At 33.1% G+C, this 13,262-nt stretch overlaps 6 protein-coding genes across 6 annotated transcripts; 4 read left to right on the forward strand and 2 right to left on the reverse strand.

The window, feature by feature from the left end:
- The first annotated feature begins 929 nt into the window (after positions 1–929).
- BX664DRAFT_381458 (P-loop containing nucleoside triphosphate hydrolase protein) lies at positions 930–1,883 on the forward strand. Its single transcript, XM_051548965.1, has 2 exons — positions 930–1,158; positions 1,238–1,883. Exons 1-2 carry the CDS (start codon positions 1,082–1,084, stop codon positions 1,842–1,844), a joined length of 684 nt encoding a protein of 227 aa, XP_051404366.1. The 5' UTR covers positions 930–1,081; the 3' UTR covers positions 1,845–1,883.
- Positions 1,884–3,233: 1,350 nt separating this feature from the next.
- On the forward strand, positions 3,234–5,364 carry BX664DRAFT_319600 (adenosylmethionine decarboxylase). The gene is made up of 3 exons (XM_051542969.1): positions 3,234–4,052; positions 4,116–4,342; positions 4,417–5,364. The coding sequence occupies exons 1-3, from the start codon at positions 3,721–3,723 to the stop codon at positions 5,280–5,282; spliced, it is 1,425 nt and encodes a 474-aa protein (XP_051404367.1). The 5' UTR covers positions 3,234–3,720; the 3' UTR covers positions 5,283–5,364.
- Positions 5,365–5,421: 57 nt separating this feature from the next.
- Positions 5,422–6,439, forward strand: BX664DRAFT_319601 (uncharacterized protein). Its single transcript, XM_051542970.1, has 5 exons — positions 5,422–5,497; positions 5,597–5,869; positions 5,934–6,016; positions 6,073–6,211; positions 6,294–6,439. Exons 1-5 carry the CDS (start codon positions 5,453–5,455, stop codon positions 6,375–6,377), a joined length of 624 nt encoding a protein of 207 aa, XP_051404368.1. The 5' UTR covers positions 5,422–5,452; the 3' UTR covers positions 6,378–6,439.
- A 26-nt stretch (positions 6,440–6,465) lies between these two features.
- Positions 6,466–7,573, reverse strand: BX664DRAFT_288491 (translocation protein Sec62-domain-containing protein). Its single transcript, XM_051541798.1, has 2 exons — positions 7,304–7,573; positions 6,466–7,183 (listed from the first exon to the last, which is right to left on the reverse strand). The coding sequence occupies exons 1-2, from the start codon at positions 7,497–7,499 to the stop codon at positions 6,585–6,587; spliced, it is 795 nt and encodes a 264-aa protein (XP_051404369.1). The 5' UTR covers positions 7,500–7,573; the 3' UTR covers positions 6,466–6,584.
- A 114-nt stretch (positions 7,574–7,687) lies between these two features.
- Positions 7,688–9,344, reverse strand: BX664DRAFT_319605 (TFIIH subunit Tfb4/p34). Its single transcript, XM_051542971.1, has 9 exons — positions 9,260–9,344; positions 8,971–9,154; positions 8,732–8,901; positions 8,634–8,678; positions 8,423–8,553; positions 8,245–8,370; positions 8,033–8,168; positions 7,936–7,972; positions 7,688–7,843 (listed from the first exon to the last, which is right to left on the reverse strand). The coding sequence occupies exons 1-9, from the start codon at positions 9,282–9,284 to the stop codon at positions 7,753–7,755; spliced, it is 945 nt and encodes a 314-aa protein (XP_051404370.1). The 5' UTR covers positions 9,285–9,344; the 3' UTR covers positions 7,688–7,752.
- A 304-nt stretch (positions 9,345–9,648) lies between these two features.
- BX664DRAFT_309835 (heat shock protein 70 family) lies at positions 9,649–13,031 on the forward strand (the record flags this gene model as incomplete). Its single annotated transcript, XM_051542529.1, has 12 exons — positions 9,649–9,807; positions 9,876–10,133; positions 10,205–10,304; positions 10,402–10,901; positions 10,975–11,057; positions 11,140–11,309; positions 11,380–11,491; positions 11,580–11,788; positions 11,838–11,911; positions 11,980–12,155; positions 12,222–12,461; positions 12,539–13,031. 12 exons carry the CDS (start codon positions 9,649–9,651, stop codon positions 13,029–13,031), a joined length of 2,574 nt encoding a protein of 857 aa, XP_051404371.1.
- Between the last annotated feature and the right edge of the window lie 231 nt (positions 13,032–13,262).

Below are 13,262 nucleotides of genomic sequence, written 5' to 3' on the forward strand. Positions count from 1 at the left end.
CTAACTGACATCTATACTAGCTTGAATCATATAATATGAAATCCTAACTATTGTTGCGTTGTTCAATCTTTGTTGTTGTCTCTCACTATTTTATGTAATTCCTATTTCTGATAAATAATTGGTGATATGTATTTATTCCTGATATGCCTGACGTTGAATGATTCCACCGATTGTTGATAACTTAGTGACCGTTTGTAGCGACAGTGTTCCTTATAAAATAATAGTTATACAATTAGTACAGATACTGTCAGTAGTACCTTTTTTTTTTCTTTTTATCTTTTCTATTACCTCTCCATTCAAAAAAAAAAAAATGGTGCTATAAACAAAAACGCGAAAGCTGGTCTACGGTCATATTCTCCTGTCATTCTTCTGTACTATCATTGACGTAGCTTTGATATCGCCATTAGTTTTTTTGCTGCCCATCCGAATCAATCCCGTTAAAAATTCTATCGTACATCGATCCCAATTCAGACTTGATCCTAGTTTCATTTGGAAGAATATCCTTGTATAATCCAATGACGTCGTGTATCAGTCATATAGTTCAATCTTATCATATATCCACATTCATTTAATAGTATATATATACCCAGTCGCATTCTATTGATATCAAAAAGAAGAAGAATTAGAAATAAAAAAAGTCAAAGACAGACAAATAGAAAAAAAAAAGGGTAAAAGAGAGCGGAAAAGAAAGATAAAAAAAAAAAAAAAAAGAAAAGGAAAAGGAGCGAAAGAAAGCCGAATCTGGGAACTTAAATGCACGATGACAGAAAATTGCCCCAATAATATGAGGAATTCGAAAACTGTTTTCCCCTTTCCAATACAGACATGACGACACGAATCAAAAAATAATAATATGATGATCAAATGGTTTTGAACTTTATAAAAGACCTGATAACTGTACACTAAAATAGTTCTCTTTTTTTTTTTTTTTTTGATGAGTCTACAAACGTTGTATCAAAGGTTTAACAGTCGGTATGAGATCATATTCTGAGAAACTAAAAATGATCATAACAATATAAAAGTCGTTGATTTCTGATCCTTTCATTTATATGTCCATTTAAATCATTAACAATCAATAATCATGCCTCTTGAAGTTATTGGTGCCGGTTATGGGCGAACTGGGACTATGAGTCTATTAAAAGCTCTTCAAATATTAGGGTAATGCATAACAAAAAAAAAAAAAATACATCCACCAATGGAGCATCATCTTTTTTTTTTTATCGATTATTGGGCATAGGTATCGGACACATCATGGATTAAGTATACTGGAAGATGATTCAGCAGATTTAGGTGTATTTCATCGAGCATACGATCATCCGGATACACATGAGGATGAGTGGGAAAAAGTATACGGAGACTATACAGCCAGCTTGGACTTCCCTTCCGCGGCATTTTATAAAGAATTGAGCGAAAAATACCCTGATGCCAAAGTCATCTTGACCATCCGACCTGCAGAAGACTGGTTCAAGTCCATGCAAAAGACCATTTTGAAAGAATTTGCTGAGACACCAATGACCATAGGTGCAGAAGCAATGACCAAGTTTCTTTCTCACATTACTTTCAATGGCAAGCTTGGAAAACATTTGGAAAAGCCAGCTGATAAAGAATACATGTGTCAATTATTCAACGATCATACAGAACAAGTCAAAAAAACAATCCCTGCTGATCGTTTGCTCATTTTACATCTTGGAGACGGTTGGGAACCTTTATGTCGTTTCCTCGGCAAGGACATTCCAAATGAGCCTTATCCCCATAAAAATACCACTGATGATTTTTTGAACGAATTTGAAGAAGGCAAAAGAATAATCACATCTCTTTTGCATTCCAACTCTACGGAAAAATAAAAGTCTAATGGATGATGGATGTTGGATGATGATCCTTTTTTTTTTTTAAAAAAAAAAAGAGGGAAAAGATCGTTCCATTTTTTTTATTATAAAGAACCAGAACAACTATCATCACCATATTTATAACTTATTATTGTCCTCATCATCATCATAATTAATAACATCCTCATCCATAATACTATCATCACTATCATTATTATCATAGTCATCTTCATTACCACAAGAATCATCAACATGTAACCATTGTTATCATGATCTTCGTTGTAGAAAAAATGGACAAAAGATCATAGCAGGGGATGATCTTTTTTTTTTTTTTTTGTGTATGATTGTGCAATGATCAGTGTGATTTTCTAAAGGGGGCAATTGATTGATGGAAGGCAGAAAGAAACTCAAGAGCAGTGGCTGAAAATGATTTCCTTTTCCAACATTGTCAAAGAAATAATATTTTGTAACTTGTAGTCTGTTGATCATGAACATTCTTTTTTTTTTTTGTTCTTATTTATTATCTCACACATAAGGGTAATACTATTTTGAGATGCATGAGAAAATAATATCTTCATAAGGTATCCCGGTAAGTCGGGAAGATATAGCGAGAGACACAAGAGAGAAAGAAGGGGGTGGAACGTATCACGGGAAATTCAAAATCATTCATCATCGTTTAGCTATCATGAGTCAGTTATGAAGAAATCATATAAAGGATAAGTACTCTTTTTTTTCTTATAGATCATCATCCACAATCATCATCCTTCTTGTCACCAGGATTGTCACAATGATCATCATTATCATCATCATCGTATCTATGATATCAGAATGGCATATGCACATGGGCAAAAAAAAAAAAAGGTCTTGATTGAAAGATTTTTTAGCACCAAAATGTGTTTTCAACCACCGCCATTCATCTTCTATATATAAGTTGATATAGTTGAATGATGATATCATGAAAGAAATGATACTAAGCAAATATCATATTGGATAGACGGGTGTTATTGTAAAAAAAAAAATAAAAATAAAGAGAACAAAAGATGATGGATGTATTCAATTTTTGTATATGTACTAATTCATCAAGTCAATAGATGTAGTATTTATGTATGAAGGAGGGAAGGCAAAATAGAAATGCATTATACCATATAACGCTAGAATCATTTTTTATTTTCCTAACAACATTGAATACTCGATCCATTCCCCCTTCCTCTCCACTTAAACGCGGTTTTTAGTGTATGAACTTTGTACCCAAAAATAAAGAGGGGGAGAAATCCAGCCATAACGAAATCAAGTCACGAACTAGAAGGGGAAAGTGAAAATTTTGTACAAAAAAAAAAGGGACAAAAAAATACTTTTTTTTTTCTTTTTTTCTTTTTTTTTTTTTCCTTTAGTTTTACACTTTTTCTTTTTTTTTTTTTTTTATTGTTTTACCTACGAATGGTTATTACTTTTACCTATACCATTATCAGTATTACAAGTTTTATTTCGAATTCGATTTAACCCTTACTCTTTTATTACTTTTGAAAAAACCAACTTACACTTTATAGTTTTTTTTTCCACCCTGCTATGCGCTCTGACTCTTTCAAAAACAATCTAGTTCGTTATTTGATTAGCTTACCCTTCCGGCTTCACTTTTCTAACTTTTGGTCCTGACATCCCTTACATTTAATTATATTTTTTTTTACACTACTCTTCAACTTTCTTTTTTTTATTTATATATTTTTATTATTCTTCTTATTCTTCTTATTCTCTTACTCCCACAAACTTCTTATATCAACCAACTCCAACTGCTGGTTCTCTCTCTCTCTCTCTCTCTCTCAAGTATTAAAAAAAACAACAACAACAAAACAATAACAACATATAAACACCAAAAAAAACAAACAATATACACATTATGATCTACAATCCTGTCTCTCCTCCACCTGCTCCTCCTCCCTCTGGTGCTAACTATAGTGCTGAACAAGGCTGTTTTGAAGGTCCTGAAAAACTTTTGGAAATTTGGTTCTCTCCTAATCCTATTATCTCTACTTCTTCCTTACCATCTGTGGATGCATGTGATTCTGATTTATCTGATATCTCAACTCCTTCTACACCCAACAATGATACCTATTGTGACAAGAACCTTCGTACCGTAGAAAAACCTGTATGGGATGCTATGCTTGCTACTGTCAAATGTACTGTCCTCAATGTCATTCATAATGCTCATGTGGATGCTTATTTATTAAGGTAATTTTTTTTTCATTTATTCTTTTCTTTTATTGTTGTTTTGACTCTTATCCAATCTTATAGTGAATCATCCATGTTTGTTTATCCACATAAAGTCATCATCAAGACATGCGGTACTACTACTCTTTTACATGCTTTACCTGGAATCATTAACATTGCAAAAACTTACTGTGGTCTGGATTCTGTTTATCGTCTATTCTATTCTCGAAAATCATTCATGTTTCCTGAAAAACAACCTGATCCACATCGTAGTTGGGACAATGAAGTCAAATACTTGGATTCATATTTCGGTAAGATATTAAATGATATTTTTTTTTTACATGGATCTTTTTTTTTAAAAAAACGATCTGTCTATATTTGGTAGATAATGGCGCTGCTTATATCATTGGTGATACAAATGCGGACGAATGGTATCTATATTTGACAACTCCGGTCTATAACCATCAACAATATCAAGGATTCCATGAACAACAAATGCAACGAGTTATCAAGGAAGAAGCTGATGATGATATTACATGGATGGGTCAAGATGATTGTACTTGGAGAAGAATGGATAACACCAATACCGACCGTAGTGATTATTTCACCAGCATTCAACAAAGACAACAACAATCTCATCATCAACGATTGGATTATCGATCTCACGATGAAACTGTTGAAATCTTGATGACTGGATTAAACCCCAAGGCAATGGAGGCATTCTATCAACAAGGTGATGAACCTACTGGTATTCCTGGCGGACGGCGTGTGGATCAATCAACTGGCTTACACAAACTTTACCCTGATGCTCAAGTGGATTCATTTTTGTTTGAGCCTTGTGGCTATTCTGCAAATGGATTGTTGGATGATGGTTATTATACCATTCATGTTACTCCTGAACCTCAATGCTCTTATGCTTCTTTTGAAACTACCATTCCATCTACCCCTATCTCTCACCCTGGTAAATCTTCCAAAGATCAACGTACTGATGCTCTTTGTTTATTGATTCGTCAAGTCATCGATATCTTCCAACCATCCAACTTTACTGTAACTTATTTTGCTTCTCAAGGGAACAAATATTTGGCCGATAGTGAAGAAGAAACTGATTCATCTTTGGACAAGACTGATGTTGAACAATTGGGTCGTATGATGGGAACTTTGGATTCTTTCTCTGGTTACAGACGCAAGAATAAGATTCTTCATATTTTTGAAGGTTATGACCTTGTTTTTGGTCATTATTCTCAAATTTAGTATTTTAGTATAGTGGCTCTTTTTTTATTTTATTATTTTATTTTGGAATTAAAAAAAAAAAAATACGGCGTTCGAAAATCTTTCTTTTTTTGTCTTGCCTCTTGATTTTTCTTTTTCTTGTTCTCTTCTCCTTTTTCTTATGTTCTATAAATTTCTCAATCTGAAAGAGTATGGATGATGGAAATAATGTGATTCGGTCGTTATTATCAAAAGCAGTAAATATCATTAGTAGATAAAATATAATATGAAAAGAAGGACCACTTACATTGACTAACTAATTTTTTTTTTTTTAAATTAATTCTAACCAAACTAAGGGTAAAGGACAAACGAGTAAATCAACCAATACGAATATACCCAGTTTGGATTTATTGTCGCAGTTGGATCCAGCTATTATTCAACAAGTACGTCAGGAATATATTACAACTCAACAATGGAGTAACAACAGCAATAATACCCTTTCATTAGATCAGTTATTGGATTCAATGGTACAAGTCACCAGTATTACCCCAGAATTAATAAGTCTTTTGGATCGAATGAAAAAAGAAACCACTGTTTTAGAGACCATAGCTGTTTGTCAACGAGCTCAGGTAAAAAAATGATCTTATTTTTCTTCTTCTCTTGCCACTCATCATCTTTTGTATTCTTTAATAGAATGAAAAAGAACGGCAATTATCAAAGCAAAGAAACCTATTATTGGAGAAACATAAAAACCAGTTGGATACCATTTTGGCAAAGTAAGTCTATCCTTTCATTCGTATTCTGATATTCACTTTTTTTTTTTTTGTGGAAGACAAATGATCGGTGCCAAAAATGCAGATGAAAAATACGAGTTTGAAGAACGATCCAAGATAGAACTGGGTCAAATGGATAGACATATTCTACGGGAATTGGACAAGGAGACGCAGGCTCTACAGCTAGCTCTCAAAAAGGTAATATACATGGAAAATGAAAAATGTTCAGATGGGAATCGATTTTAATGCTAACTTTTTTTTTTTTTTTTTTTTTATCAAGCATAAGGTACCTCTGTTTTATGTCACCAAGGATCCAACTATTCTCTCTTTACAAAAAGAGATTATATCATTATTATTACAATAGATATTATATTTGATTTTATAAAAACAAAAAAAATGGAATAAAAATAAACAATCATCACTATTTTTTTTTTTTGTAATCTTCCACAATTATGTTATAAATAAATAGTTATTTTATTTTTTGATAACTAAACTAAACCGAAACTATAATATGTTGTATAATATATATGGATATATATAAAAAACTGACCTCCAACTCCCTTGATATTCTTCAATCTTCCTTGACATCTTCTACCGTTGTTGTTGTGGATCCAGTTTTCGATGACGATGATGATGATGATGAAGCTGCTTTTGATGATGATGAATTCTTCTTTTTCTTTGGTTCGTCCCATCCATACAAAGGCTTGAAACTATCTATGACACCAACATCTTCAAACAAATTGGGGAAAAGCCAAAAGCCACGGGGTAAGATAATCATGGTGATGATAAACAAGATCAAACGGACAATAGCAATACCAAAGAAGACACCCAATAAGCCTAATGTACCGACACTAAGATACCATACACCACGTTTCAAGATATCTGGCCATAAAGGAAACAAGACGGCTGTAAGAATAGCACCAACCATACCAATAGCACCTAGATACACACGTAATTGAGATCCTTCCCATACCCAAAGATAATAACCTGATTCGTTCATTTCCTGCACGCTACAAGGTCGCAAAACGCGAGGTGTATGCTTGCCATTGATAGGATCTCCTCGTTCTACACATAATATAAATCCAAGTCGTCCTAATTCATTCAAAATCGCCACGGCATCTGTTCTTTCCGTAGGTTGTTTTTGATCCTTGGGTAACGTCTTGGCGAATCCTTCCTTCAATAATGCATTCACAGCTTGTTTGCCTAATTTGTTATTGGACATCAAAAAAAAATATATATAGATGAGACGAGTAAGAACACTTTTTTTTTTCTTTCTATTTATCAATTTACCTTTAAAATAATCCACACGCTTGCCATTGAATACACCTTGTTTTTGTTTCATTCCAGATTTCTTTTCATCTCGTAAAAAGTTGGCAATTCCTTTATACAAAGGAGGAGCTAGATTGGCATCAGAAATATTGATGGTTTGTACTTGACCATTACCGCCGCTACCATGATTACAACCAGGTCCATGTACGTGACTCATGTTTGTTTCTATATAATATAATAATTAAGAATTAAATATAAAAAGAAAAACAGAAAGAGAAGAAAAGAGGGAGGAAAAAAAAAGTATCAACTAGAAAAATAAAGCACCGCCTCATAAAATATCCCCTTTTTAAAGCTAGCCAATCAAAATCGGCCAAACACACACAAACAGAAACTTCAAAAACATGGTTCGTTGAAATGATGATTTTTTATTTTATTATATACATGAATGGTAATATACTATGATGACTATACTATGAGGGAGTAGAAGGACTGGGAGAAGGGGCAGGTGATCCTTTAGGTGTAGGTCGTCCAGCAATCTTGGGTCTAAAAGCAAACTTGGTTCTAAAAAAAAAAAAAAAAAAAAAAAAAAAAAAGGAAAAGATAAAATGGTTAATCATTGGCTAGAATATTTCTTTTTAGTGATAAAGACATACTTGCAGGTTGAACATACAGGTGTCCAAGAACAGAAGACTATAATACATAAAAAAAAAAGAAGTCAATAGGAAGAATCATCATGAACTTTTAACTTACTGGAAAGACAAACAGAACAGACATAACCAATATCAACAATGTTCTTATGACAGAAACAAGCAGCACGGAAATCCACAAGATCTTGACTAGGCAAATTCAAATAGTTTCTTGCATATCGTTCCGGTAAAAAGGCAAACTAAATAATAATAATAAAAAAAACAATATGAATATCAATTTCTTTTTTTTTAATTATTATTATTTATCGTACATACCATAAGATATTGTAGTAATGCTTGAGAATCATCCACATGAATAAAAACACCATTAGTAATATTGGCTGCTTGTTGTAAAAAAGCAGTTTGTTCGTTGTGGATCTTACAAACATCTACTGGAATCCCCTACAAATTATTTCAAAATATAAGAATATGAATGACAAAGTATTGTCTTTACCATTTTTTGAGCTGAAAAGATACAATTCATCAGAGGAATATATTGTTGAGCAGCATCAGGAGATACAGATAGGATCAATATACGAGGTTTGATATGTCCTAAATCATCTACTTTGATAATTCGATTGATATCTATAAAAGAAAAAAAAAAGAAACAGAAAGTCTATACCCCGTGATTTCCATTGTTGGTAATTTCATGCAATATCACTTACAACAAAGTGCCATAGAGAAAGCTCCAGTAATCATGGATGAAGTATCTAAAGAATGCCAAGTTAAGTATAAAATAAATAAACATCATATCCTGACTTACAATTATCTTTTTGTAAAATATCCGTATCTGAGAGTAGATCTTGTAAACCCTCGACGATCTGTTCCGTGACAAGTTGAAAATGAGGATACATATTTGCATTTCGTTTTGAGCTACCGTTAAAAACATGAGGTACTAATCCTTCTTGATGAGGTAAAGGGTATAAGAATTTGCTACACATATCAAAAAATGAAGTTGAGTAACAAAACAAAAATATCTTTTTTTTTTTTTTTTTTTTTTACCTATGACCACCATGACTTGCAATAACAACCACTTTATTATTATATTTTAATGCCAAATGTGCATTTACAAAAATAAGGATTTGTCGAAGTGCATCGTCAAGTGAGAGTGGAGGTGTCGCTTTCGCTATTAGATCCCAGACAAATGGATTTGTATCGATAATAAGAACAAGTAAATTGGAATCGTCTAAAAAAAAGTCGATAATAAAACAGAATGAGTTTCTTTTTTATATGTATTCAATCTCTCTCTCTCTCTCTCTCTCTATATATATATATATATATATATATTTACCTTCACTTGTCGCAATATCTTTCATTCAAGTTAAGTATCGTAGTATTTCGTAACAAAAGAAAAGTGAGAACAAGCAGCGGGGTTTTATCCTTTTTACTTTTTAGTGAGTTGGGGGAGTGACTGTGGTTGACCTGAAAGAAAAGGGGGGGAGAGAATGGAGCGCACATACAAAAAAATAAAGCATTGAGCCAATGAAAGCGAGCCAAGTTCAGGTTTTTAAAATGGGAATAAGAACGAAAAAAAAAAAAATATTCAACGTATTTTTCCTTTTCTTTTCTTTTGTTTTCTCTTCTTTATTCTTCTTTAACATCATGACCTCTCGTTGGATTGGTTTACTGGTATATATAACAGCTTTGCTGTTCTTGTTACAGGAAACCCAAGCCGCTGTCATGTCAATTGATTACGGTACGGAATGGTTCAAAGTTGGTCTTATCAAACCTGGTATGCCTTTGGATGTGGCGTTAAACAAGGACTCGAAACGAAAAACACAATCTGTTGTTACTATTCGTCACGACGAACGTATCTATGGCTCTGATGCTGTTAGTTTGGTAATTCTAAATATATTTTTATTCTTTCTTTTTTTTTTTTTTTAATTCATGTTTTAACTTTTTATTAGGCTGGTCGGTTTCCTCATTTGACTTACTTCAATTTGAAAAGTATCTTGGCCAAACCATACGATGATATACATGCTGAAGAATATCGACATCGATTTGTGAATGATATGCAACTAGATGATTCTCGCAATATGCCCAGTTTCCTTCACAACGATACCGATCGTTTGACAGTTGAAGAGCTGATCGCTTACCAATTCCAAAACGCAAAGCAACAGGCTGTTAATACTGCTGGTGAAGATGTTAAGGACGTGGTGATTACGGTAAGAATACAATACTAATGAAGAAACAAGTATATTTATCAACGAAGTTTTTTCTTTTTTTTTTCTTTTAGGTGACACCATTTGCTACTCAACATGAACGACAAGCTATTCTTGACGCTGCTGAATTGGCCGGATTAAATGTATTAACCTTGATGCATGATGAAACTGCTGGTAAGATCAATAAAAAAAAAAAACAGAGGATTTAACTATTTTATATATTGATATTTATTCCAACATTTTATTTTTATGTTTATAAACGCCATTACAGTTGCTTTGAATTACGCCATCAATCGCGAATTTACAACAACCCCTGAATATCATATGTTTTACGATATGGGTGCTGGATCAACGGTAGCATCTATTGTATCTTTCTCCAATGTGGAAGTAAAGGAAGGTAAACGAACGAAATCATCACCTCAACTGGAAGTCAAGGCTGTAGGATTTGATCGTACTTTGGGTGGACATGAGTTCGATGTACGTTTACAAAAACTTTTGGCGGATGGATTTATGGATCAATATAAGGGTAAAGTATCTACTAGTGTTTATGAATCACATGGTGCTATGACTAGACTATTGAAAGAAGCCACCCGAGTTAAACAAATCCTCAGTGCAAACACCGAAACAATGGCCTCTATTGAAGGATTACATGAAGAAAAGGATTTCAAGATGAAGATCACTAGAAAAAAATTGGAATCATTGTGTGAAGATCTTCTGGATCGTGTTTCTGGTCCCATCTTAGCTGCTCTCAAGGAATCTGGCATGACTGTGGTAAGTTTGAATTAACAACAACAAAAAAAAAAAAAAACATTTGTATCCACTCTAATTTTTTTTCTATGTATAGGATGATATTCAATCTTTGGTTCTTGTTGGTGGAAATGTCCGTGTTCCTTCTGTTCAAAGAAAATTAATCGATATTGTTGGAACGTATGTAGAAGAATTTAAAAAAAAGGAGTTCAAATCAGTAATTGGATCCTAATTGTTTGTTTATTTATTTTTGTCCATTTAGTCAACGTATTGCAAAGAATGTCAATGCAGATGAAGCTGCTGTTTTGGGTGCTGCTTTTCATGGCGCTTCTTTGAGTAATCAATTCCGTCTTACCAAGGATATCAAGATCAAAGATATTACATCTTTCCCTATTGAAGTGACCTATGATACAGATTCTGGTGATACTGTTGGTATGTGATATATAGAATATATTGAAAAAGGATGCTGATATTTATCTTTTTTCTTTTCTTTTTTTTGAAGACACTGTGTTATTCAAGGAATTCGATGCATTGAATGCTCGCAAGACCATGACCTTCAAAAGATTAGAAGATTTTGAATTCAAGTTACAATATGCCACCGGTGAAAAGAAAAGGTAAAATGATTGGAACTCGATATTAACGATAAAATAGATCTAGAAACATATACTAATTTTATTTTATTCTTATATATACTTTATGTAGTCAAGACATCTTGGATCGTATTGCTCATGTCAAAGTATCTGGATTGACTGACATTATTGAAAAATACAAGGATGATATCAAGCAAGCCTCTACTCCTCCAAAAGTACGTGTTGTATTTGAAATGTCACCTTCTGGTTTATTATCAGTACCTGAAGCTTATGTCAATATTGAACTTCCGGATTCTAACAAGTCATTCACTGGTAAAGATTGTAAGAAGATAAAAGATAATGATATATTAACAACGATTTCACGCTATAGACAAAGTCAAATCATTCTTTGGATCCAAGGATGAAAAGGAAACTGCCGCTGATAATGGTGAATCTACTGAAAAAGTAAGAGGAGCAAATGCTTCTAATATAATTATTCTTATTCACGAATCTTTTTTTTTTTTTCTCATTAGGTTACCTCTCAAGGAAATGAAACAAATGTATCAGATACTGATTCGGATAAAAACTCTACCACAGTATTGGAATCAACTAAGGAACCTGTTCTTACCAAAGTGAAACTTCAAGTCAAGTATATTGTTGATGGTCCTCAACCATTATCAATTGATCAAAAACTTACGATTAAGAAAAGGTATATTGAAGATATTATTATGATGTGTTTCATTGCTGACTCTCTTTTTTTTTTTTTTTTCTATAGAATAAGAATGTTGGACCTTTTGGATAAACAACGACAAATTCGTGAAGAAGCCAAAAATAATCTGGAATCATTTGTATATCGCACTTTGGAATTTTTGTATGACGATACAGTTGCCATTGTTTCCACAGAAGAACAACAAGAAAAATTACGTGAACAATTATCAGAAACTTCTGACTGGCTTTATGATGAAGGGGAACATGCTGACACTAAAGCTTATTCAGACCGATTGAACTCTCTCAAGTAAGTAAAAGTATAAAGTTGATAAAGGTTAGTAGTATCTTTGGTATCTGATGTTTTTATTATTTATTTTGTTGTAGATCATTGGAAGACCCTATTACTTATCGCCGTGAAGAATATCTTGTTCGTGATGACACTAATCAAAAAGTATTGAAAAGTGTACAAATGGTGCAAACATTTATCGATGGCATTCGCAAGACCCCTGAGGATGAGCAATACCATACAGAAGCTGAATTGGAAAAGGCACTCTCTGTGGCAAAAGCAGCTGAAGCTTGGAATGATGAAAAGCTCAAGTTACAGTTAGCACTTACTCCTGTGGATGATCCTGTTTTGACGTCAAAGGAAGCAGCTATCAAGGCCAAGGAAGTGGATGAAGCTTTGATGCAATTATTACGCAAGAAGAAACCCAAGGTTAATAAGAAGAAGGATACCAAGGATACAAACCAAACTGAAAAATCTTCTTCTTCTGCTGACGATACAAAGAATGCCACTGACAAGGATACAAAGAACAAAGAACAACAAGAAGAAGAAAACTCCAAACCTGATCAAGGACATGATCATGATGAACTTTGATTAGCTTGTTATATATCTTTATCAAACCCACTTGTTTCGTTATTAGTTTGATATCTTTTTTTTTTATATTCTCTTTTTTTTCAATCTACTCTTATTCTTGTACACTTTCCTTTATACAATCCTCTTTATATATATATACGCTCTTTCTTTTTTTTACAATAAAGCAAATTTGATAGAAGTTTACAACAAAGGAAAACAGAACAGGAACCATCCAATTCAATGTCCGTCGCA

The sequence above is a fragment of the Halteromyces radiatus genome, assembly GCF_025201355.1.
Source record: "Halteromyces radiatus strain CBS 162.75 chromosome Unknown BX664scaffold_1, whole genome shotgun sequence".
In the NCBI taxonomy this organism is placed as follows: Eukaryota; Fungi; Mucoromycota; class Mucoromycetes; order Mucorales; family Cunninghamellaceae; genus Halteromyces; species Halteromyces radiatus.